Source organism: Chinchilla lanigera, unplaced genomic scaffold (genome assembly GCF_000276665.1).
Source record: "Chinchilla lanigera isolate Chin_1 unplaced genomic scaffold, ChiLan1.0 scaffold00019, whole genome shotgun sequence".
Taxonomy (NCBI): domain Eukaryota; kingdom Metazoa; phylum Chordata; class Mammalia; order Rodentia; family Chinchillidae; genus Chinchilla; species Chinchilla lanigera.
This window is the reverse complement of record NW_004955420.1, coordinates 14982729-15007299: the sequence shown is the minus strand read 5'-3', so window position 1 is coordinate 15007299 and position 24571 is coordinate 14982729. Positions and strand designations below refer to the sequence as shown.

The 24571-nt window shown below is 36.9% G+C and overlaps 1 protein-coding gene across 4 annotated transcripts in view; it reads left to right on the top strand.

Annotated features, from left to right (window-relative positions):
* The first annotated feature begins 217 nt into the window (after nucleotides 1-217).
* Opa1 (optic atrophy 1 (autosomal dominant)) overlaps nucleotides 218-24571 on the top strand; it is a 79593-nt gene continuing 55239 nt past the window's right edge. Inside the window, exons 1-7 of one of the 4 annotated variants that reach the window (XM_005383200.2) lie at nucleotides 218-462; nucleotides 7406-7724; nucleotides 8393-8489; nucleotides 9525-9632; nucleotides 10147-10200; nucleotides 10981-11048; nucleotides 20351-20461. In XM_005383200.2, coding sequence (XP_005383257.1) covers nucleotides 431-462; nucleotides 7406-7724; nucleotides 8393-8489; nucleotides 9525-9632; nucleotides 10147-10200; nucleotides 10981-11048; nucleotides 20351-20461 — 789 coding nt within the window. In that variant the 5' untranslated portion in view covers nucleotides 218-430. The remainder of the gene's footprint in view (nucleotides 463-7405; nucleotides 7725-8392; nucleotides 8490-9524; nucleotides 9633-10146; nucleotides 10201-10980; nucleotides 11049-20350; nucleotides 20462-24571) is intronic. The other 3 variants (XM_005383201.2, XM_005383203.2, XM_005383205.2) reach the window with 3 other exon arrangements.

Below are 24571 nucleotides of genomic sequence, written 5' to 3'. Positions count from 1 at the left end.
GCCTCCAGTGTGCATTCATCAATCCAGAATTCTCGTCCTTCACCAGGTTCCGCCTCTCTGTCCTTCGGGTTTCCAAATCTTTAACCCTACAAGTTTCAGTTCAAAATTCCAAGCCGGAAACAATGAAGGCGAGAGAGGCGGGCGCAGAGGCGGAGCACACTCTGGGCGCATGCGGTCATTCTCTGCGGGCCCTTTGTGCTGCCCCGCCTAGGAGGAGTGGGGTGGTGGTTTCAGTGACGGACTGAGTACGGGTGCCGGGCAGGCTCTTGCGGAAGTCTAATCGCCATTGGGAGCGCCTCGGCGGCTGCTCGGTGCCCTTGTTGCCGAGGGCCTCTTCCTGGGTCACTCCTAGAGTAGGCGCCGGACTGGGGCTCACACCGGGGTTCCCACGTGGCCGTCTTGGCGCCAGTGTGACCTCTCCGCCGGCGGGATGTGGCGCCTGCGTCGGGCCGCCGTGGCCTGGTAAGTACGGGCTCCGACCTGGCCCCGTTACTTCCTACCCCCAGCGCTCTGGAGAACGGGGCTGGCCCGTGGCCGCCTCCGCCTAGGGCAGATGGTTCTCAGGGCCCCCCGGAGGGCTGCTGAAGGGGTCCCGGCTATTTCGAGGACCCAGAGCTGACGGGAACCCGACTGGGTTTGCCTGCGGAGCGCTTGTCCCTGCGCCTGCCCCTCTGGAAGATTGCGGACGCCTGTGTCTGTTCTTCCCGCTCTGTTGTCCTTTCGTCCCTGCGCTTTACCGCCTGGTGACCTCGCTGATGTCTCCGTCGCGTTCCCCACCTCCTCTGCCCGGTCTCGCCCTGTCCGTACTGTCGCCCACCGTGCATTTCGCCTCTCTCGTTCCCCCCTCGGGAGTGCACGCTGCACCCGCGGTCCCGGGCTCCTCTCCTGATCCGAGGCCCTCTCTGTACCCCTGGCCCTGATTGGAGTCAGATCTAGGGCGGTGACGCACACGGTGTCAGAGGTGATGTTCAGAGATGCCCTCTTCGAAGCAGGGTACAGAGGAGACTGACTTTTTGATGCCAAGGGGCGAATGTGACACCTCGTCTGCCTGATCGCTCTGTCATTGTTGCCCTGGCCTGGTTTAACTCTAAATAGAAAGTCATACTGTACAGATCTTTTTATTTCTGTGGGTTGCTGTTCGCATTTCGATAGTAGTAAATTTGATTTTATCCTCAGAGGCGGTTTGTTGTGATAATCTCCCAGTTTAACTCGCTGTTGCAGGCATTTGATAGGAAGTGTTATGTAGCAGGTAAGATTGGAAAAACTTAGGTTTCCCCGAATTAACTCTACATCTGAACTCCACCTGAACCCTCAACACCGGTGCAGTGTTCCTGTATTGAATTTGTTCAGAACTTTTAAAATGGTGTAGCGGAACACAGTGGAATACACCTGTAATCCCGGCACTGGGGAGGCTGAGGCAGGACGATGGCAGTGAGTTCGAGGTCAGCCTGAACGACATATAACAAGATCCTGTTTCAGACTCCCCCACCAAAAAACAAAAATTACAAAAGCAAAATGATGTAGATAATGTATAACATTTATAAAGAAGGAATCCATTTGATCTGTGAAAGTTAACAGGAATCCAAATGCAAAACTGGGTAAGATACAATAGTTATAATGTTAGTGAAATGGAATAATCGTAGTTATTTTAATCTTGTTGAATTTAATTTTCTAGTAACTCCTCAGCCCTCAACATTGAAGCAAGTTATTTATAATCTTTGATTTTGCCTCTCAGTATTTAATGAGAAAAACATTTAATTTTCTTTACATAAAAAAGGAGAAAAGATTGAGGAAAATACTGTGTTGGAGAAATGAACATGTAGGAAAGATTTAGAATTGAATTTACAAACATTTAAAATTAGTATTTTTCTTTATTCAATTGGATGCTGTTGGGCTAAATTGTTTCTGAAGTCACTATGGATTTCATAGAATCGTAGCTTTAAAATGTCTCATGCTGATAGCGCAAGTTAGCTAGCAGAAGAAATGCAGATGTGGGATATCACAGGCCCCACCCTCTGGAGTTTGTCTTTTGCTCTACCTAGTCTTTTTGCATGCTATGAAGGAACACAATTCCTTTCCTACTCTTGAACAGATGAAAATATGAATACTGTGGTTTTGGCATACATATATAAACACATGCTTGTGAGCATGTAAGACCATTGACCGACATTTATTTGGATACAATAAATAGTTGTGTAGAATGAATACAAAAATTATGTATTAGTAGATTATATGTAGCTTCAAAGAGATGGTTAATGAGCAAGGTAGGAGCTTTCTTAGGAGAAGAACTATTTTGGATCACATTTGGCTTTTGGTTTTACTTGCATGTAGAAGTCTATTTTTCCCTTCTTGTAAGCTTTTAGAATTTTGACTTTATTCTTGGCTTGGCTTGATTCTTTCTCAGGACACGGCCTAGGCATGGATTTTCTTTTTCTTTTTCATCAGTCATCTGGCTTGACGCTTGGTGAGCCTTTCCTATCTTCATTGGGTTCCAGGAAATTTTTTCTCCTTTTTATTTTCTTGATATTTTCCTGTTCTTTTTCTTTCTCTGCATCTTTTAAATGAATAGTACTCTTCTTAAATTGATCCTGTATATCCATGATTTACAAAATATGATTTGTATCTTTCATCTGTTAAAAAACAGTATTCAGGGACCCAGTATGTGTATACATACATTTATTTTAAAATCATATACATATATATGCATGTGTTTGTGTGTGTGTGTGTGTATATATATATATTTGTAGTAATTAATCCCTTACATTATAAATTTACTCTCACATAATCTTCAAGGATAAAAAACATTGCATGTAGAAGTTTTGATTCTTTGTTCTTGAATCCCAGTGTATCACTTTGTGTTCCTGTGACATGTATTCTACCCTCCATCTTTCCATTCTCTTTGGATACCACTTTTCTGCATCTCTTAACTTTTCTTTATGTTTTCCACATTTTTTTCTTTATTCTACATTCTAGGGAGTTCCTTAATTTATTTTCTGATATTGCTACTGGTATCTTAAATGTATTGACCATTGTGACTTTAATTTCCATGGGCTGCTTTTTTAATATTTGTTAAGCTAGTTTTTATCTCTTAAATGATTAATTCTATAAACTTTGCGTTGTTCTTTCATTGCTGTTTTTGGAAAATAACATGCTGTTATTTAATGTTTTGTTTTGTGTGTTATTTAATGTTTGCAGTATGTATTTTCAGCAATCCTTGTAAGAATAGTAATAAAAAATTCATATCTTTGCTTTCAGTGTTATCTTGATCCTCATCTTAAAGAATTGCTGGTTTTCTGCAAGAGTCTGGTTACCTAGCAGTACTTAAAAATGAATGACTAATGACTGACATAGCTGTCTTGTGCAGGCTGCCCTTGAATGCGAGGGCTGATTGAACAACTTTGTGTTAGGAGTTGGATACATGAACTGGCAGGCTTCATTAGAGCTCGTAAGTAGTGGGCAGATGATCTGAGGTTGTTAAAAACACCAGTATTGTTGGAGGTGAGCCCTGCTGGGCAGCGCGCACACACACACATTTGCTAGCCTTAGCTCTTATGTGACAGATTGATTACTCAGCCTGGAATAGGTTGGAGGGTGACCCATGTAGCTTTCCCTTGGATGGATCTTCAGTAAGTCAGTTACCTCTCCTCTGTTCCCTTTTTCATATATGTCAAGAGGACCTTGATATGCAGTAGTCCTCTGCTATATGAGCATTTACTTTTTGAATTGGAAGTTTTAGAAATAATTCTTGAGGACACCTTACCAAGTACTAGAATTCGCTTTGAGTCGTTTTTTTTCTTCCACGAGACTAACTGAAGAACATTTTACTTGTAACTGGCTACCCTACTTCTTATTCCCCCGCTGCTTGTCACCCATAGTTACTGCTGCCACCATTTAACTGGCAATACAACTTTAGGAACTTAGAAGCAAAACAGTGAGAAAATAGTGAAAAGCCAAGACATCCTCTAGGGATAAACTTACTTGGAGTTTATCTAGTAAGCTATATATTGGATTAACTCCTTTCTAATAAATGGAGATAGCTTTTTGAGAAAGTGCTATTTATTCATTCATACATTAAAAGAGTTTAGTGCGAATTAATATTCAAGTGACATTATTGAGCACTTATTCTGTGCTAGCCTTTGCTCAGTTCTTTTATTTGTTTTTTCAGTTTAAGTCTTCAAATGACCTATGTTTATTCAACAAATGTATTAGGTATCTACTATTTCTGAGGAACTGCAGACTTTGAAAAGACAGTGGTAAACACAATAGATAGAGCTTGGCCTTGTGAAGACTGTGTTTACTGTTAGAGAATAGCATTAACCTAATCGCTACATTATTATGTAATAGAAATTTTATGAGTGCTTTGAGGATCAAGTACGAAGAGCCAAGAACTGCTGCAGGAGGACCAGCATTACAGTGAAGGGTCAGGGAATGCTGGAGGTGAAACTGACTGGCGTGGATGGAAGCAGGAGCAGGTAGAAGGTCTCATGGCCCTAAGGTAGGGTGGACTGTCTGACGGTCCAGGAACTGGATAATGCTCAGTTTGGGCGGAGCTTGGAGGAAAGTGGCAGAGACAGAGTGCCCTTTGGATTTTACTCTAAATGCAGAGAAGCTGTTTAATAGAGTGGTGTAGATAAGGGACAGTGATCGAATTTGCATTCAGAGCACTGATTGGGCAACAGTGAGGACGAGGGAGGTCTCAAGAATGCTCCTCAAACCTGTGGCTTATGTAACTACCTTACCATTTCCTGAGATGGGAATGCCACAGGAAGACCAGGGTTTGGGGCACAGTAAGGAGGGAAATGATGCCTTGAATTTGAGCTATCTTTTGGATAGCTAAGTGGTAATGTTGAGTAAGCAGTTGGATACAAGGGCATGGAGTTTAATTCTTTGTGCTAGACAGAAATTTGAGACATGCGAATATGTAGGTGGAAATGGAGGACGTGGGTATAAATAAGACTTCCAGGAAGAATAAAAGAGAACTAGGTTATGTGTAAGCTTTGATGACCTCCCTACAGTTGGAAGGTAGTAGAGGAGGAGGTGACTGAACAGGAGTGGCCAGTGGGGTCAGGGTGAAACCCAAGACTGCTGGGGGAAAGGACGTTCCAAGGAGGAGGCGGGTCGGCAGGTCAGCATCATGGTCACACAGTGCTGAGAAAAACAATTGGAAAAAGTGTACGTTGGGAGCCTTTTGTGCCCTCTGTAAAAGCTATTTCACTGCTAAAATGGGAATTAGGGGCTGGGGATATAGCTCAGTGGCGCAGCGTCTGCCTGGCAAGCGTAAGGTCATGAGTTCAATTCCTAGTACCAAAAAAAAAAAAAAAAAGGGAATTAGAATGGTTTGTCTTTTAATAAAGTGGCTAGAACCAGGGAAATTAGATTTTTTTTTCCTCTCTTTTAAGAGAGAAACTGCTTATTCCTGAAAGGGCAGAGGGAGAGACAGTACTAGACAAGGATTTGCCTGTAGTGGAAGAGCGCTTGCTATAACCTTACTGGGGTGGAGAAGGAGAATAAATGCAGACACAGTAGGTACAACTTAATATATTCACTGGTTACTATCTAGTCTCACCCTGCTCGGAACTTTCCATGGTTCCACGTTGCCTATAAGATGAACTTCAAACTCTGCCTGATGTTCAGGGGCTCAGTAGTTTGTCCTAGACCTAGACCACCTCTCCAACGTTACCTCTTACTGCGAATGCTCTGTGCCAGCTCACTGGCTCTTCTCGTTATTTCACCTCTGTGCCCTTCTCCCTGGCTAGGATTTCTCTTCTCCTTTCTGGCTCTTCACTTTCCACTTTTAAGTTTCACTTTTCCTAGGAAGTTTTCACTGACCACCTAGGAACATTCACTTTCCTCTGAGTTCTTTTCTTATAGCACTTCCCTATCTCTTACCTCCTCTGATTTGGTAGGATATGTTACTAATTTTCATGTGTGTTTTCTTGTTGGAGTGGAGACAGCTTAAAGGTGAGGGTTTTCCTTTTATATATGCTGAATTTGAGGTCAGAAGAATTCAGTCTCTTCCTTAAAAAGAGTGGGGTTTGCTTTCTATAAGATAGTGGAAATTACGATTTATCGTGAGGCAGGGCTTTGAAAAGCAAAAAGTACAAAACGGCTACCAGCTTCTACAAAGGCTTACACGACCGGAAATAGCACTTACATGTTTAATGACAAATGAGTGGTGCAGTGTGTCACTTCTCCTCCTGAATCCTGTGTCCCTCCTGAGTTGGAAGGTTCATGGAGTCTCAAATCAGAACAAGGCTCTGTGTCCTTATGAGGTTTTCAGGATGTCACCATAGCCTCACAGCCTGTCTACTGCTTCCCACACTCCTCCCTACCAGTATCTTTTGTAGAAGGCATCTGGGCTTTACTGTTGGGCTGAATTTTAATCACTCTTCCACCATTTACCAGTATTTCTACCTTAGGCAAGACGGTTTTTTAAAAATAAATCTGTGAAAGAAGGTACAGATTTCCCAAGAGTTACGCAACAGTAGCATTTGTGAAGACGTCTAGCAAAATGTCTGACACTTAGTGAGAGTGCAAGAGATGCCCGTTTGCCCACTGTCCTCCTCTATACCACTTTTCCTGTGTTCCATAATCACTTTTCTTCAAAGTTTTCAGCCCCTTATAATTAAATGAGTTAGTATTTTATAAGACTTAGAATTGGGCTTGGCCTGCAGTAAGCAGCTGGGAATGTGCGTCGAAGAACATGAAGTGTATAGTTCTGCAGGGAGGAGAAGACGGGGGCACACACAGTTAACATATGTACTTAGATGCTCTTCTTTGGGGTTTTTTTTTTTTGCTACTTTTGTTTTCCTGGAGAGCCAGCTGACTGAGGTGGAATTGACTAATTTTCATCCTTGGCATATTTTAGAATTGACCGATGTAGATAAGTGGCAAACATAGCTATTCTAAACTCCTGGAAGTTTTGGACTTAAAAGCACAAATTTATATTTATTTGTTTTCAACTTTTACTTACAGTGAATAGTAGTTAGTAAAATAAATACCCACCTTTGCTCTTTTTGGTTTCAATCCCTTAGACCAGTGCTATAGCCCACATATGGTAAATTAGAGTACAGGGTCTGGAGTCCCAGCCTGGCTTTGAATTCTTTTACTCCTCATGTTATTCCTCGTGTACGTGGGCAAGTTGTATTCGTGTCTTTGTGCCACATTTTCTTCTTTTGTCAAATGGGGGTTATACTGGTACATGCAGTATCTCATGCAGGCTTGCGTGAACTAGCACATGCTAAGGTTGCACTAACACACATAGCAGTTATTAAGTACAAACAGTCGTGGCTGGTCACACGTGCATGTGTGTTTTCCCTTTAGAATGGAGTATTGCTCTTTGTGCATCATTTCCTTTGTATTGTTACAGTGTTTGATCTTTCTCCCACACTCGTTTTTCTTGTAGTGAGGTCTGCCAGTCCTTGGTGAAGCATAGCTCTGGAATGAAAGGAAGCTCACCACTCCAAAAGCTGCATCTGGTTTCACGGAGTATTTATCATTCACGACATCCTACTTTAAAGTTTCAGAGACCTCACCTACGGACATCATTTCAGCAGTTTTCTTCTCTAACTAACCTTCCTTTACGTAAACTGAAACTTTCTCCAGTTAAATACGGCTACCAGCCCCACAGGAATTTTTGGCCAGCAAGGTTAGCTGCAAGGCTCTTAAAACTTCGATATCTCATACTGGGATCAGCTGTGGGTGGTGGCTATACAGCCAAAAAGGTGAGTTTAACTTTCCTACTGGTTTTCCAGTTATGCCAACATGATTATTTTAAATTTTTATACCATGTCATATTTTAAATGTAGTAAAATTACATATCTAATTATAATTAGATATATAAACATTTTATTGTGTATTTTGACCAAGTCCTAGGTTGTCTTAAAGGTGCCAATGTGAAATTGCCTTCTGAATCTTCACTGTAATTACAGATGATAAAGACAGCCTAGAGGAGAGGGCCCTGAATGGGGAGAGTTATCACCTTGATTTGATTTTGAGCTTTGCCACTTAAGAGCAGGGACAGGAAAGTTAGGTGGTGTACAGTACTCAAGAGACCACTTCATCAGACCTTTAGGGCCCTGAGACAGAGTCCTGTGTCTTGGTCTTCTGTCCCATGGTGTTGATTAATGCCAGCATGAAACCTACTTGAAATGGCAGTATATTTTGAATTCTTACATTTTCCTATTTAGTAAAGGAGTATTTACATATTTTATTTGTTTACTTTCTAAATTGTTTATGGAAGAGCTGAGGTCACGTAAATTTGTTTCTTAAAAGTTTTCTACATAATACATAGCTTTTCATAAAGTTTTTTAATTAACAATTTTTCTATACATTTAGATTGCATTTACATTGTATGTAGAGTATGTAACTGACATCTTTTCTTATATTTTAGACTTTTGATCAGTGGAAAGACATGATACCAGACCTTAGTGACTATAAATGGATTGTCCCTGACATCGTGTGGGAAATTGATGAATACATTGACTTTGGTTTGTATCATCAGTATTAAAATACTTTTTTGAGTCATTTATGTAAGAAAGAAAATTTTGAAGATAGTTTCTTAACTTTTGCGTCTAATTATAGTACTTTATTTCAGTGATAAAAATCATGAACTATCAAAGAAAAGTTTTCTATGGGAAGAGAATATCTAATGGTCCATCACTGTAGTACAGTTGCTGCTGTCCTGGGATATTTTCTTTCCATTGTACTTATTATTGGTATGTGGTTAATATTTTAGTTTCCTTTTTAAAAAATATGTAGTCATAGGGACTTTGGTATCTTATCTTTTGCTGCCTGACACGTTTTGTCAGCATTTCCCCACTGCCAGGCAGCTTTTCTGTAGGTCATTTTCAGCATTATACAGTGTAGCCTGGGGTGTGTCTACTGTCTCTTATGATTGGTTACCGTGGTTACTTATAATTTTTGTAGCCAAGTTTCTTAAGTCTGTTAGAATCCAGAGTGATTTTCTCCCTTGGTCAGACATTGACACCCTTTCTCAGTAAGTAGACAAGAAGGAAATATTTTTTGATAGCTGATGATAAGTAACTCATGATGATCTTTTAAAAATTCTTAATTAAATTATTTTTAATAATTTCCCTTTTAAAATACTGTCTTAATTTCTTATGATAGGTATACATGGAGGTGGAATTTCTACAAATACTTATTTACAGCACTTCTTAAAGATAAAACAGTGCTATATTGCCAGATATGTTTTAAAGCATTTGCATGCTTTCAAGTTGTTTTTCTAATATTGTTGAAGAGTACTTTTCAATTTAGTACCTTTGCCAGTACTGCGGTGTAGGCGCTGAGCACCTGGGTGCTGAAGCTGGACTGGACTTGAGCCCTGGCTCCCGCACTTCCTTCTTGCGTGTCCCAGGGCTTCATCAATAAATGGGGTGATGATAGGAGCTAATCTGTGGAGCTTCCTTGAGGATTGAGCAAGTTAATACTTTGATAGCCCCTAGATTCTACTATCTGATACATATTCTTATTTTGATACTATTTATGTCTTTGATCTTCTCCAGAGAAAATTAGAAAAGCACTCCCTAATTCAGAAGACCTGGCAAAATTAGCCCCTGACTTGGACAAGGTTGTCGAAAGCCTCAGCTTACTGAAGGACTTTTTCACCACAGGTAAGGAGGACACACCTGCTTAATCTAATTTAAATATTGAAAACCACAAAGGAAAAAAATCTATAGATGTATTTGTTTATTCCGATCTTTTAAATTAAAACATTTAGTACAAATGAAAAGGGTTGTTTTTTGTTTTGGGGGGGTTTTTTCAAAAAAAGAAAACAAAGCTTTCTTGCACAGTGGTTTTAATTTTTGTCTAACTCAATAAAGTGAACGTTTGTAAGAAAATATGCACTGGTTTTTAATCAGGGAAAGGAAAAATACTACTTCTTCTTGACAAGTAGATGAGACTTCCTATGTATTTGCTTTTCATAGCTGGTTAGAGCCAATATGGTGATTTTAAAACAAAATTTAATATGTTGAACCATCTTGACTAGAATTTATAAAGTTAGCCCTGGCATATTTGCCCAATTACTACCCTACTGCATTATAAATCTGAGGTCTCAGTCATCTTTGTTTGCTCATTCCTTTTAAATTTTATATTTTCATTTCCCCTTTTGCTGATTTTTCACAGGTCACAAATTGGTTAGTGAAGTCGTAGAAGCTTCTGACCTACTTCTCTTGTTAGGTGTGTAAACAGACATTTTTGCTGACCTTAACATGCCTTTTCAATGCTTCTAATAAACTAGTTGCAAATAAAATTGCACACCAAATTTATACTGCTGCTTATGCTGAATTATAAAACCCCAAAACTGTAGTAGGCAAACTCACTATCCTTTAGATAAAATAATATAATTATTTTGTGATAAAACTAAAATTCCTAAATATATATATGCAAGATTAAAGCTATTAAAAGAAAATTTGCTTATCCAAAATATTTTCTTAAAATGTTGTAATTGTTTTTGATAATTGAAATGAAAAGTAATTTTAGTTTGTCTCATCTGCCGTGTCATATTTGACAATTTAAATTTGTTTTTGTATTGTATATGTGGTCTAATGGCAGTGATACATGGTTAAACTGTAAGTATGGTCATGTAAAATAGCCCAAAGAGTGTGGTTTTTTTTGTTGTTGTTGTTGTTTTTCCCAGTACCGGGAATCAAACTCACGACCTCACGCTTGCCAGGCAAGCGCTGTGCCACTGAGCTAAATTCCCAGCCCGTCTGTTTTTAATCATAAATTCAAGTTGTATGTTTTTTAAATAGGTTAAACATGTACTACAATTTTTGAAAATTTTTCACATATTTTACCAATAACGTTCCCTAGAATAAAAATAAAAGACATTTGATGCTTTGACCCTGAGTTGCTATAAAATCCATTTACTTTTTAATTGATTCAATATAATTTGGAATTTGACTTAGGCTAGCAACATCATTGGAGAATTTGAAAGACTATATGTTTACATTTCAGGTTCACCTGGAGATACAGCATTTAGAGCAACAGACCATGGATCTGAAAGTGACAAGCCATACAGAAAGGTAAGTATAAAACAATGCTTCTTATGGGTAGCCTTGAAAGATTTTTAAGAGTTTTACTTTTTGGAAGATTTGAAAATGATCATATGTGAGGAGCAAATACAAAGTCATCTCAGTAGATGTTTTTACTCACCTTAGCATAAGACGTCATGTGACAGTTCTAGACATAGAGAAGCCTATCTCCTTCAGATACGTATTGTGAAACAGTAGTTGAAAGTTGGCCCTAAGAAAGGATTTGTTACTAAATATGTGTGGGAAAAGATGAGGTAGACAAGACAAGTAGATGTATTTTCCACAATACTTTCCAGACCTTAATATATTGCTGCTTTGTGAATCTCTAAGGGAAGTCAAAGCATACAGAATTTATCAGCAGAGCCCTCTTTCACTTAGTGGAAAATATGAAAGAGTAGCAAGTAAATTACTAGGAAATGAATCAGTTCTTCTATTGAGAGTTACGTATGGAGCCACTTATAATATGTCTACTATTAACACATCCGTTTTAACAGAATCTACATTAAAGTTGTAGGAGAGCCACATATTAAAGTTATAGAATTGTTAAGATGGGACAACATGCTTCCCTCTGACATATAATCATACTTTTACCAGATGTATTCTTAGTCTTCATTCTTTTAGAATTGGTAAAATAAATGAGTACTTGAAAAGTTTTTGAAAAGTAATAATCTAGATAAATAGATTTATGAAAAATATTGTGAACATTTTAATATTAAATATGGAATGTGTAGTTTTATACTGAGCTTTTGTACACCATTGAAAATAATTTGGGGAGTAGAACGAAGAAATAATTTCTGTTTACAGGTTTTTTCCTCTTTCACTCTATTTTGCCATTGTATTTTATAGGCTATCCCAAATTTTATTTCAAAAATATTTTTCTTCAACTTTAAACTTTATTTTTTGGAGAAAACATTTCAAAATGTGGAGGGGGGGGTTGCATTTTCCTTTCAACTTGATCTTTCTTGACATGTTTGCATTTACATAGTTTTAACCAAAAGAACACTCGACTTCATTCATGTTGTGAGGAGTGAGATGGGATAGAAACTAACCTAGGGTGCAGCTTACCTTGAACCAGGGCCGCGGTGAGTGAAGGCAGGTAAACAGTGTGGAGAGATGAACTAATCTAAAGGGAGAGGAGGAGCCTTTGTTACTGGTGTGGTAGTGTAATTCTTTGAGTGTCAGTATTTTTTTTTACCTAAAGCAGTTAGTGGAGGTATGCATATCTGCTTTCTCTCTTGCTTTCTCTCTGGTATGGTGTGGAATCGCTTTGGTGAATGAGAAACTAAGTTCAGGCCTTGACTTGGTGCTCCTGAAACCCACCAAGGTAACAAATGAACCATCAGTAGCTGACTGGGAGCTCTATCGTGTAGCTGAAACAAGACAGTGCATTTTTTTTTTTTTTTTGGTTTTTCTCCGGTACCGGGAACCGAACTCATGACCTTGCGCTTGCCAGGCAGGCGCTTTTGCCGCTGAGCTAAATCCCCAGCCCCAACAGTGCATTTTTTAAGATGATATTTACAGATGTTATTTTATGCAGTGGACATGAAAGTAATTTTATTGCTTTATATAACTTACTCTTTTGTTGCTTAATGATAAATGCCCTTATAGACCATTTCCTTTTGACTTTTTCTTAATTATGATAATTATTTTGCCCATTAAAAATTCAGCAATTTTTTTTTCCAATGATTTGTTGTAAATACTGAAACTGGAGTTTTAGCTACTTTTATTAAGGTTAAAGCAAATCATAAATAATGCTAGTATAAAATTTTACTGTGCAGAAAAGCATCTCCCGCCCCGGTGGATGGCTTTGAAGTTGTTGATACACAAGATTGTGTTTCTAGGGCTTGACTATTGCCTGTGATGCTTGAGAGTAGTGACCTGTTCAAGTAAAATGCAGAGAGACCAACCTGACTTTAAGAAACTTCCCTACAAATTGACAGCTGAATGTAAGCATGCAAGGAGAGGCTTTAGTACAGCAGTGACCTTTTTGAAATCACTCACATGTCAGGTGAGGAACAATCAGAGCTGGTAAGATGGCATCTAGAGTTTAGCTTTTTGATTGGTTCAGGCTTGTGTCAGAGCTCCAGATTTAAAACAGTGCTCAGGGTTTGAAGCAGTCATGCTTAAGTTTAAAGGTTGTGAGGTTTGAGACAGTTTCTCATTAAACTAATGCTAGAAATGGAATAATAACTGGGAAACTTTTTTACAACTAGAACTAAAATCAAGATTTGTCTTTTGAGTGCAAAAACACAGCTGGAGAAGTCCTGGCAAGCAGAGGAACAGTTAGGATCTTTCGGAGTCAAGCACAGGAAGTGATGGGAGTTGAGGAAACAGATGGTTTGACTGAAGCCAGAATGGATGAACAGTGATCACCCGTGGTTCCTAGCAAGGGCTTCTAGCCTAGATGTTTGGGAAAGTTACAGCTGAAGGCCACAGAAAGTCTATGGAAAGTGTATATTTCCACATAATGCTGCACATCAGGTTTTTGTGGTTTTACCTGAATTTGTATGTTTAGGCATACAAAAACTAGTGGAAACTAGTTATTTCTGCTATGTTGAGCCGAGGTTCTGATATGTATCTTTGATTAATAGAACACTGAAAAAATAGTAGAAGCACTTTTTAAACCTAACTTAGACCCCTTTGTTGATGTCTAATTGAATAAACACACTCTGATAAGTGCTTTTTGTACTCCAAAGTTTTAATGCTGTGCCCCCAGAAGAATATATAAAAAATAGCCATTGGTGTGGACTGACTAATACTCTTAAGACTTAGCTTTTAAAACTACTTGAACACAAATTGGAAATTGAAGTGCGGAGCCTGTTTTGGTGAATTAATAGAATCACTGATTTGTAAATCATCAGATTTCTCTGTATCAGTCCATATACTTAGATAATCTTAGGTGCACTTAGTGTATCTTCTTTTTCGTTTCTGTAAGACTGCTGTGTTGTAGTGAAAATTGATTTACTAAGTGAGACATGTTATTACCTGTGCTTTTGTCCTATCGTGTTTCTTTTTGGTCATAAGCATCTCACAGAAGTAAAGAATATGGCCATTCTGAAAGTAACAGGCACATTTATAATTTAAAGAAAATATTTTTAAGGCCCAACTCTTAGTAGTAGTATTTTCAGTGTAATTATTAAGTGTTAATACATTAATGTTCTTCCAATATATTACTCTCATTCTTATTTTTATGGTTTCTGATATATCTCCCAACTGAAGTATCCCTCATCCTTTTTCTTCTTCCTGCCTAATTGCCGGTGTTCCCTAAAGTACAGCTCGGTTGTCACCTTCATGAAGCCTGACATAACCATTCTAATTCTATTAATTATCTTCTCCTCCATGTTTACAACACTGTTTACTCTGGTTTATAATCTTACTGTTTAATGAATCATTTCTGTCACTAAATTTGTCTTCAGAGCACCTAGGATAGTGTTGCACTCTTAGCAAAATCAATTGATTATTTGAACTCAGCAGAAAAAAGGCACGTTTAAAGTAAAGAAATTTGGTTGATGCTAACAAAGGCAGTCCTAAAGATTGTTTTGCTCTGATTACTGTGAATTGTTCTTGGCCCTCATATTTGGCAACTATTGAGAAGAACAAGGATGTAAAAATGCTTTATGTATTTGATACTGTGTTTTGATTTGGAATGCAGCAATGTTGCTTATGTAGGATTTACATTTCTGAGATTTCTCATGCAACAAGTAATTGTAGTAATTATTGCAAAATTAAATTCTCACAACGTGCGCTATAAAATAACCACACACCGCAGGAACTCTTGAGTTTTCTGAACAACTAGCAACTAAGGACTATGCTTGGTGAGATTCTTAGCTGGAATCCAAACCACGTGTGCACTAGAGTATTATTAGGTGGGATGCTGAGGGTTCAGACGAAGAAAAGCAGGGAATATCTCCATGCAGAAAAGTGGAAGGGCAAAACAGCCTTACTTTATTCTGTAATAACTATACATCCCCCTTCTATGTCATTCAAGAAACAGTAAATGCTTTTCATGTGTGCATATATATGTGTGTATAAGTGCTCCTTTAGAACAAAGGAGATATGTATGTATAAAATATATATTTATACATATATATGTATAAAATGCTCCTTTAGAGCAAAGGAAATTTGCTCTAAGAATTGAACAAATTGTAATAGAAAGTATAATTCTGATAATTATTGGTAATGACTGTTTTGGTCATCCTTAAAATTAATTGTAGAAATTGTTCAAATAGTAAAACAGAAAATGATATTTCTAGGTTGGAGCAAGTTAAATAATCCCAAGTGAAAAGACTCAGTTCCCTCTGATTACCAGTAATATTTTTCAGTTGACCGTAAATATCTTGAGGAGAGTTACGTATTACTGGGAGAAGAAAAATAGGAAAATAGTTCTTTTTACCAGAGAGTAGAAAAGCAGAAAGTTTTTCAAACTTTAGAAAATGATTTAGTGCTTAAGGATTTTTTTTAAATAGTATCAAGAAACCTTCACTTTTATGACGCTCTTGCCAAGCCAAAGTTACTACACAACTTTTAAAGCAGAGGTTGACAAACGTTTCCTCATAAGACCAGCCCGTAAATGCCTTACTTAGGCTTGCAAGCCATAGTGTCTCTATAAACTAGTCAGCCTGCTCACTGTAGTTCACCAACTCCTGCTCTAACTTAAATATACCTTCTATTGTAGCGTTGCCATTTTCCTCTCTCAAATGTACTTAGAACCTCATTGATCAAAGATAATTTGAATATAGGTGGGCTATATTACTGAGTCATGTCAGATACACACTTCAGGGTCACGCAGATTCAGAACCTGCCTTTCTTGCTTCCTAAACTGTGTAACCTTGGCAAATTATTTACCTTCTTTGAGTTTGTGGCTTGTACTTCTGTGAAAGGGCAAAGCCTGCCCGATAAAGTTGTTGTGAAGACTGCGTGAAGTCCTTTAGCACAAGACCTGATAGATGACCTAACTAAATAAATAAATGTTAGCTGTTCAGAGGAGGAGGAAAGCAACAATAGTAGTTACTTTCTTTCTCTTTGGGTTATCGTGGGAGTTAGCAGCAAATTAGCATTATTTGATTAATTTTTTCCCTGTGCTTTTCTAGGGAGTCATCTGGGAATCATGAATGCCAGGAAAATGAGTTGTAGGGTTGATGTGCAGCTTACAAGCTTAATTTAACAAATTAACTTAAACCTTTTTAAAAATTTTTTGAATTTTATCCTAAAAATTTTATATGAAACATGTGCCAAGTCCTGCTCTCCACAGTGGCTATATCACACCTCAAGTGTGCGAGGCCTTATCCTAAGTGCTGTGTGTAAAAGTGAACGGGGTACTGTGCGCAGTGGTACATGCTGTACTAACATGAGTGACTTATAATTGTCTCACTCTGTACAGGGGGCTGTTATAAAAATTCCATGTACTGGGATAGTATATAGAGACTAGAAATTTATTTCTCACATTTCTGGACACCGGAAATCCAAGGGCCAGGTGCCAGTGGATTTGGTGTCTGATAAGGTCTCTTGTATAGATGGCACATTCTCCTTGTGCATTTACACAGCTAACGGTGGAGGCCGCTCTCAGTCTTCTTTTAAAAGCATACTGATCCCAGAGCGCTCGTCACCACCTAGGGGTCTGCCTCTCATACTGTCATACTGGGGGTTGGATTTTGATGTGAATTTGGACGCCAAGCTTTCAGAGCATAGCATGATATTCAAGATTATTTAAAATCTTTTCTACTAAACTCATTGAATTTTTCCATAAGCACAGCATTTTTATTTGATATTTTAGACTTGAGTTATTACTAATTGTCTTTTCTGATGTTATCTTTTTTAAAAATAGAGAACATTGCACATGAAATATAAGATGGAAAGCACAACAGTGTCAAATTGACAATGGCCAGATGTTTTGGGTGTATATAATCTATAACTGTTAATAATAATTATTTATTGTTGTACATGACAATTACTATATTTTATGTGAAGCATTTTTAAATAATTATATGTATGCTGTTTCTTGAGAGAAAAATGTCCCATCCCTGGGAAAATACTTATTGACAAAAATGTATGTTTCACATCCAAGGAGTATTGCTGGCACAGTATGTACACGCATTTCTCCCCTTCCTGTTCCACATGGTCTTAAATTAAAGCTGAATAGCCTGTCATTTTGTGTTTAGGGTGAGATTTGATGCCTAAATTTGGGGAAAGGTAACCTCCTTAAGCTGTATAACATAAAGATAAAAAATTTTTAAAAAGATGTATAGCATAGTATAAATGGCTTTTTCTATGTCTCATTGTTTCCGTCCTACTTTTTTCAGGAAGTAACAATTTCACCTTCACATAGCAGAACTTCAGGCACAGACTGGGAGGAAAGAGAGGCACTGCTAGAAAGAGTGTTTTCTTGAAATCTAATAAATATTAGAATCCTGTATTTACCATACAGTTGCATTTAGATATGAGTAATGACTTAAAGAGGGGCATTTAAACTGTAAGTAAAAGTGCTTGGGCATAGTATAAATGAGAGTGCCAGAAGTATGTAAATACAGCAGACACATTACTATGAAAGCCAGTATAGGAAGCTCCTTTTGAAGCAGTTGTTTAAAAGTCTAAACACTTGGATTGATGACCAAAATAAATGAGCAAATATAGTGGTCAGATTGCTTTCTGTTGGATGAAAAGCAGTGATATTTTAAAATTACAGGAATGATAAAGATAGTTGATATTAATTTTCTTTGATAGATTTGTCATTGACCATTAAACTAATGTATTTAAAAGATGTCTAAGTTCCGTTTTTGTCCAGGGGTGACAGGTCCCGAGAACGAAGTACCCACGGATGAAACCAGTGCTCTAATCCCTGAGCTACGGAGCTTCCCTGCTCCAGATGAAAATAAGAGAGACAAGAGAGACAGAATTTTGGGATCAGGGAGCTTACAGCCTCTCAGATAGCAGCCTCAATTACCAATCTCAGTTTCCTTTTATTGAGCAAGAACCAAGGGCTTAGCTAGTACAAGTGGGCAGATACCAATTGTTTTAGCAAGGATAATACAGCTCAATTATCATAAGTATGAGATTTGACTTAGTAAGCCATCATGTTATCATTCCTTTGGGCATGTCTCAGTAAAGCATTTAGTGTTGACCCCGAGGCTTTCCTCAAGGACACAGGTTTTGCAATCTTACCCTTTCCACCAAAGCTTTTGCTAGGCTCCCTCCAGAACTAAACTTGGCTTGATCATGTCTGAGGCAATACATTGAAAGAGTAATTAAAGAATATCCTTCTCCACATGTAATCCAGTACTCAGGAGGCAGATCCAGGAGGATCGTAAACTCAAGGCCAATCCGGGCTGTATGGTGAAGCCTTACCTTAAGAAACCCTAACAAACAATAAACAAATCATTGTGTCTCCTCAGTGCTTTCTCTAACTAAAGAATGTCCTTCTCCTCAAAAAGATGTATCTTAAAGATAATTAAAGTTTTTATGCATATATTTTGTGCTATTGAATCTGGAAACTAATGTTGAAATTTCTCTTGGTATGTGGAAAGAAAGCAACTAATTTCATTCCTTGATGATAGTAAATCAGTCTGTTTTATTCATTAGTATTAACAAGGATCATACCATAAAATGTAAAAGCTAAGAATCAATCAAATATTCCCCAAATTATATATTAATGTTGCATAATTTTAAATGCTTTACTGTAATACTAATATTTCTATGTTTATTTACTGGAAAACCTTTATGTTTATGTAAGTCCTTGGGTTATATAAGGTAAATTCAGTAATCCTTTGGTGACTCCTACTAATTAAATTTTTACTGTAGTGTTAACCAGCATTTTAACATATTTTACTAATTATACAAAACAAAATATTTTGGGGAGTAACTTAAAAAAATTCGTATGGCACTTAAAACTTGAAATTTAGACTATATTAACTTTACTAACTCTTTGTTTTTATGAATTGGTCAAAACTGAGCCCATTGTTCCTACAAATCAATTACCTCGTGTAATTCAGTGACCTTATCGATTGGAACTTTGCCTTTTTAGGATTTCTAATGGAGAAAATTTTAGGCTTGTGACATTGTTAATTTTTAGTTGTCCTTTCCTCCACATTTCTGAGGGTTGATTATCTCTTAGGCCAGAAAGAGAAAAATACTGTTCAGAAAATGACATTATGTTGGTATCAAGCCATATGTTATATATTATAATAAAAATTGTACCAGTTTAATATTTTGGGGGCTGGGGATTTAGCTCAGCGGCAAAGCGCCTGCCTGGCAAACGCAAGGTCATGAGTTCGGGTCCCGATACTGGAGAAAAACCAAAAAAAAAAAAAAAAAAAAAAAAAAAAAAAATTTTGTAATTAAGTGGGATTAATATTAGAAGTAGAAAAGTTAATTATTTTGTGTATAGGTCCAAACTTTTGTTTCATTTTAAATTCTCATCATAACTATTTTGTCTGTATCTTATGTTCATTCATAGTGCTTTTGCCTAGTAATTGATATACCCTTGCTTGTATTTGCAGAGGCCATTCTATTTAACGTCAAAACAGCTCATAAAAAGTGAAAAGCAATCAAATTAGTTGTTTAATGTCATATAAAGTCAAAACAGAATCTAAAACATTTTTAAATTTACAAAAAGAACCCTAATTTTAGTCAAATTATAAAGGCACATAAATATTTGAATTAGTATACAACCTTGATTAATTTGGTGCTAGAAAACTCAGATTTGTAGGTTTTGAAAGACTAATATTTAATTTAAATCATATCAAGGAAAAATACTTATTTATCTAAAAATACTAGCTTAATAAGCATTAATGATTATGAGCCTCTAATCAGTACCATGAGAGTTATTGTTCAGAACTGGAAGATTTAGGCCTGTAAGATCAACACTGGTTTTCAAAAAAATCAATTTGAGTTTTTTTCCTCACATATTTCAAGAGCACATATTAGCAATTCAGAACAAGGTTTTGCCGGGAAAGTCAATAAACTACAGTGCTACCTGCTTTGAGCATTCCAGTGGTCTAGGTCTTACAGTGTTAATGTTGTGTGTTTGGCTCATTTTACTCAGCAGTTCTTACTGCATTTTTTTCCTTTTCACTTTTTAAACTGTGCTGTGTTTTGTTTAGAAGGTAACTAATCTTGCTGAAGGCAAATGGAAATGCATTACAGAGCTGAGTCATGTGAAGGCTCTGTGGGTGCAGAGTTTCCATTTTTTGTTTTAAGCTGTCCATGCCTCCCCCTTACATCTGTGACTTTATTGTGCCCTTTGGTTTAACATTGTTCTCCTCCCCAATTTTCCTCTTCTCACTGTACACTCACGGCAGGGTCTGCTTGGTGAGCTCATTCTCTTACAACAGCAAATTCAAGAGCATGAAGAGGAAGCACGCAGAGCCGCTGGCCAATATGGCTCAAGCTATGCCCAGCAGAAGCGCAAGGTGATGGATGGTTTAAGGGGGCTACTGATGTACTCACACTAATCAGCCATTCCTGCCGAGATCATGTCACCTTAATCCATTCGTGGACTCTTAACGATGAAAAACTTTTTAAAAAATATAAAATGGTTGCATCGTATAAAGATGTAACTTTTCTCAAGTGGATAGTGTAGACAGGGCCCAAAATATCAAGCTCAACTATAGGAATTTAGTTTGTGAAGGTTGGATTAGCTGTGAGGGTCCATGGATTTATGTTTAGAATAAAATTATGAATTATTATTTACATGGTCCAGTTACTGAGTAACTGAGTAAATTTTTTACTGGTGCAGTCAGAGGTCCTTAAAAATATTCTTTTGCCTGTTAGGCAGTCCCACAATACAGATTCCTAGGTTATTATTTTGAAGAGACTTGGGTCAAAATGAAATAATGACTTTACAGTTATACTCTGAGATCTTAAAAAATCAGCTAATTATGTTACATCTGTTAGATCAACAGAGGTTTACAATTAAATACAAATCTTATCCCAGAAAAAAGACTCAATCATGTAATTAACTTCCTGTAGGTTCTGAGATCTCAATCAACCAATATTTAAGGTAATGACTTAGTGCCATAATGCTGCTGGCTAACCTCATCTCATACGGTGGGGGCTAATACTTGACAGTAGTCATCAGAATTCCATTTCTTTTTCAGTGTGACTCCAGGTTTTTCTCAATTCCATGGCTGTGGAATCAACACCTGTATTTTATTTAGCTTTCATGAATGAACAGCATAGGTGAAACAGAAAAGAAGTTATTTTTCTGTGTGATTAAAATAGACATGTTAAACCAGGGAAGGACTTATTTTAGATAGTACTTAACATTCTCTGTTCTGTATGCTGTGAGCGTACCATTTAAATATTCTAAAATTGGCTGTGTATGCTGAGTTATCTGTACCTTAGTTTAGTTACAGAAAGGAGTGTTCTGGTGTGTAGCTTAAAAATATGAACATAACTCTACTTCCAAGTTATTCATAAATTTTTTTGTACTGATTAAATTGAAGTGAATCCTATCTGCCCGGCCATTTTAAGATTCCAAGATACATTTTTGAATTACTAGTGTGCCTTTGAATGTGACAATTTAGAAGATATTAATAATGAATACTAATATATTTTCCACACTGCCAAAGATTAATGTTCATTTATTAGGACTGATTTATTAGTTTTTATTGGGGCTTACAGGTATCGTTCCTATTTCTAGTGTTTATTGGGTTATCCATGCAAGTCCGTATATCCCTCTCTTTCCCCGTCTGTAGATAGAGCTGGGCAGGACTGTACTTCTGTCTGTTTTGTATATGAAGGCGCACTTGAGTGGGGCACCAAAAGGCTTGTTCCTGCCCTCTTTAGAATTACCTTGTATGAAACTAAAAATAATGTGTTCTTCTTTAATGAAATCACCCCCTTTATTATCCTGAAGGCCAGTTACTGACAGTTTTCCCTCCTCCTCCCCTACAGTTAGTAGAGTTGACTTTTATGTTCTTTACTATCATGATCAAAATATTTATTCATGAGAATTTAACATTCTAGGCATTTGAAGTTTGCTTGAGGCACAAAACAAACTATAGCTACTTTTTGTTACTTTTATTCATCTTCTTTTACTTTCTTGAAAAGATGAGTAGGTCTTTATTTTCTAATATTTTGTTAGAAACCAACTAATAAATACCTTTATGTCTTTTGAGAAAAGATCTTAAGCAGAGATGGTAGCTTAAAACTGCCATTGGTAGTTTTGCTTCCAATAATATGTATACATTTACAGAAATTTTTACAGTGACTCATATGTATGTATTTCAATCTTTTAGAATGGCCACAATCGCTTAAAAGGAAGAAATACTTAAAATTTTCAAATCAGGCCTGGTTTTGTGAGGAGCTAGTAAAGGTTTTTCTCTTTCAGTTTTAGCTTCTTTCTGCGGAGGATTCCGCTCTTTCTCCATCAATTTCACAGCCCTGGAATTGTAGAAAAGCTCTGGTTTCAAGACCATTGATACCATTTCTGTCAGGGTGAGTTTCAAATTAATTTCATAATGGAAACCAAGTGTGTTAAACAACAGGACATGAACATACCCAAGTTGCTAGTTAAGACCTAGAGTAAGTGAGACTGAAAACACCTTGTGCTGTTCTCTTACGACAGCATTAAAAGTATCCTCTCATTAGTCTTCCGTGTTTGTTCCATAAACCTTGTACCAGTTTGTAAGAATTAATTTTTGACTCCACCACATGTTCTTTATTATAAACATAATTTGGAACTTCCATTAAACTAAGCACATGGAAAGTGTATTGGTAAACTGTGCATCACTTACTCTTCAGAGTTGTACCAGAGGAGCAGATGATTGATTTCAGCCTCTCCCATACCCACATTTATACACACTGCAGCAGTCATGATCACCAAATACTAACATTAATATACAGATTATAATATTCTAAATAACATTATATCTCTTAAATTTTATGTATAACCTTTTTATTTAACCAAACTACTAAGTTAAACTTTTATAACCCTTGGCTTAAACATCTTAATTTTTCTATATAGAATTGTGTTAGTCTCTTAACTATTGCCCCAGATGTTGAGTAATGTTGAATTGTCTTTAGTAATTTAAGATATGTTGAGTGAAATTCGTAAATATTCACATTCTAAGCTCAAATAGTTGGAACTGAAATTCTTAGATATTTTACACAGGTGTAGTAGCTGCAGTTGGAACAGAGTAGAATCAAAGTACCTTTCAAAATGAGTTAGAAATTTAGTTTCCAGAACAAATTATTTATGACCACGTTGTTACAGAAAGATGGCATGCCCTATGATCATAATGCGGAATTACTTACTTCTTCATTGGCCTGCTAGATTTTGTTCTTTGGCTTGTGGGCTTCTCCTCAACTTGTTCTCCTTACAGTTTAGGAAACTTAATAATTCTTGTCTATTCTGTACAAGCACACATAGCCAAAATAAATAAGTTTCTGTCAGCAAATCTGCTTGCTATATAAGACCAGAAAAAAATTAAAGTTTTTGTTATATTATACCTTGTCTAATTACCAAATCATTTTTAGAGATTTGCAAGCATAGACTTTTAAAGCAAAATGATATACTTATCATTTCTAGCAAACATTACCAAATATTGAAAAGTTTGAGAAACTTTTTGAAAAAGTGTTCAGAAACAGGAATTAAAAGATGAAAGTAACTTTTTAGGGAATGGACAAGACTTATTAATAATCCTGTCATTTAATTTTTTTATCTCTGTTTGCTGCCATGATGTCTTAATTGCTTAAATAGTCAAGAAGTAAAACTGTACAAAGATTTAAATGAAAAAGAACATGGATTTAACTTGATTTTTTTTCTGCTGTGAAATAAATATATAATACAATTTTTGATTTGCAGAAAATAGTTATTTTTAAAGGCTGAGGATGACAACTTTTGTACCTTATTGTCAGTATAGTCATGTGAATTTGTCACAAGTGACATTTTTATTAGAAGTGTTTGTTGTATTTAGAATTGTATTGTGACTACTTTAAGACCTGTCATACAATAAAGTTCTTTGGATTTTTAAACATTCTGTCTTAGAACTATTAGTAATTTGAAGTAGTTTACACAATACCTGCAGATTTTTTATTTTGTTTTCTGTGTTCAAATCAATTTTAGTTGCTTTAGTTTCATCGCTACAGATGAATTTCATATATTATGGGTTAGCAGATCTGGCCTTGGAATTGAATTTAAAAACAAGCATCTGCCAGGAGTGGTGGCACACGCCTATAATCCCAGCACTCGAGGCTGAAGCAGGAGGATCACCATGAGTTCAGCTAGGTTACATAGTGAGTTCAAGGCCAGCCTGCACTGCATAGTGAGACCCAACCTAAAAAAAATTGAAGAAATTAATTAATGAATGAATTAAAATAAGCATCTGGCTCCATTTATAGCACTGAAAATGCAAGTTCTTGAACTTCCCTGCTTGAAGTACAAGGTACAAAGAAACCAATGAGCTTTTTCAGTGACTATAATAGTAACATAGATCTGATTTCCCAGAACACATTTCTAGTGGGCACACAACCTCTTACAAATATGGTACCCATCTGTGTTGATCTCTCATTTTTCT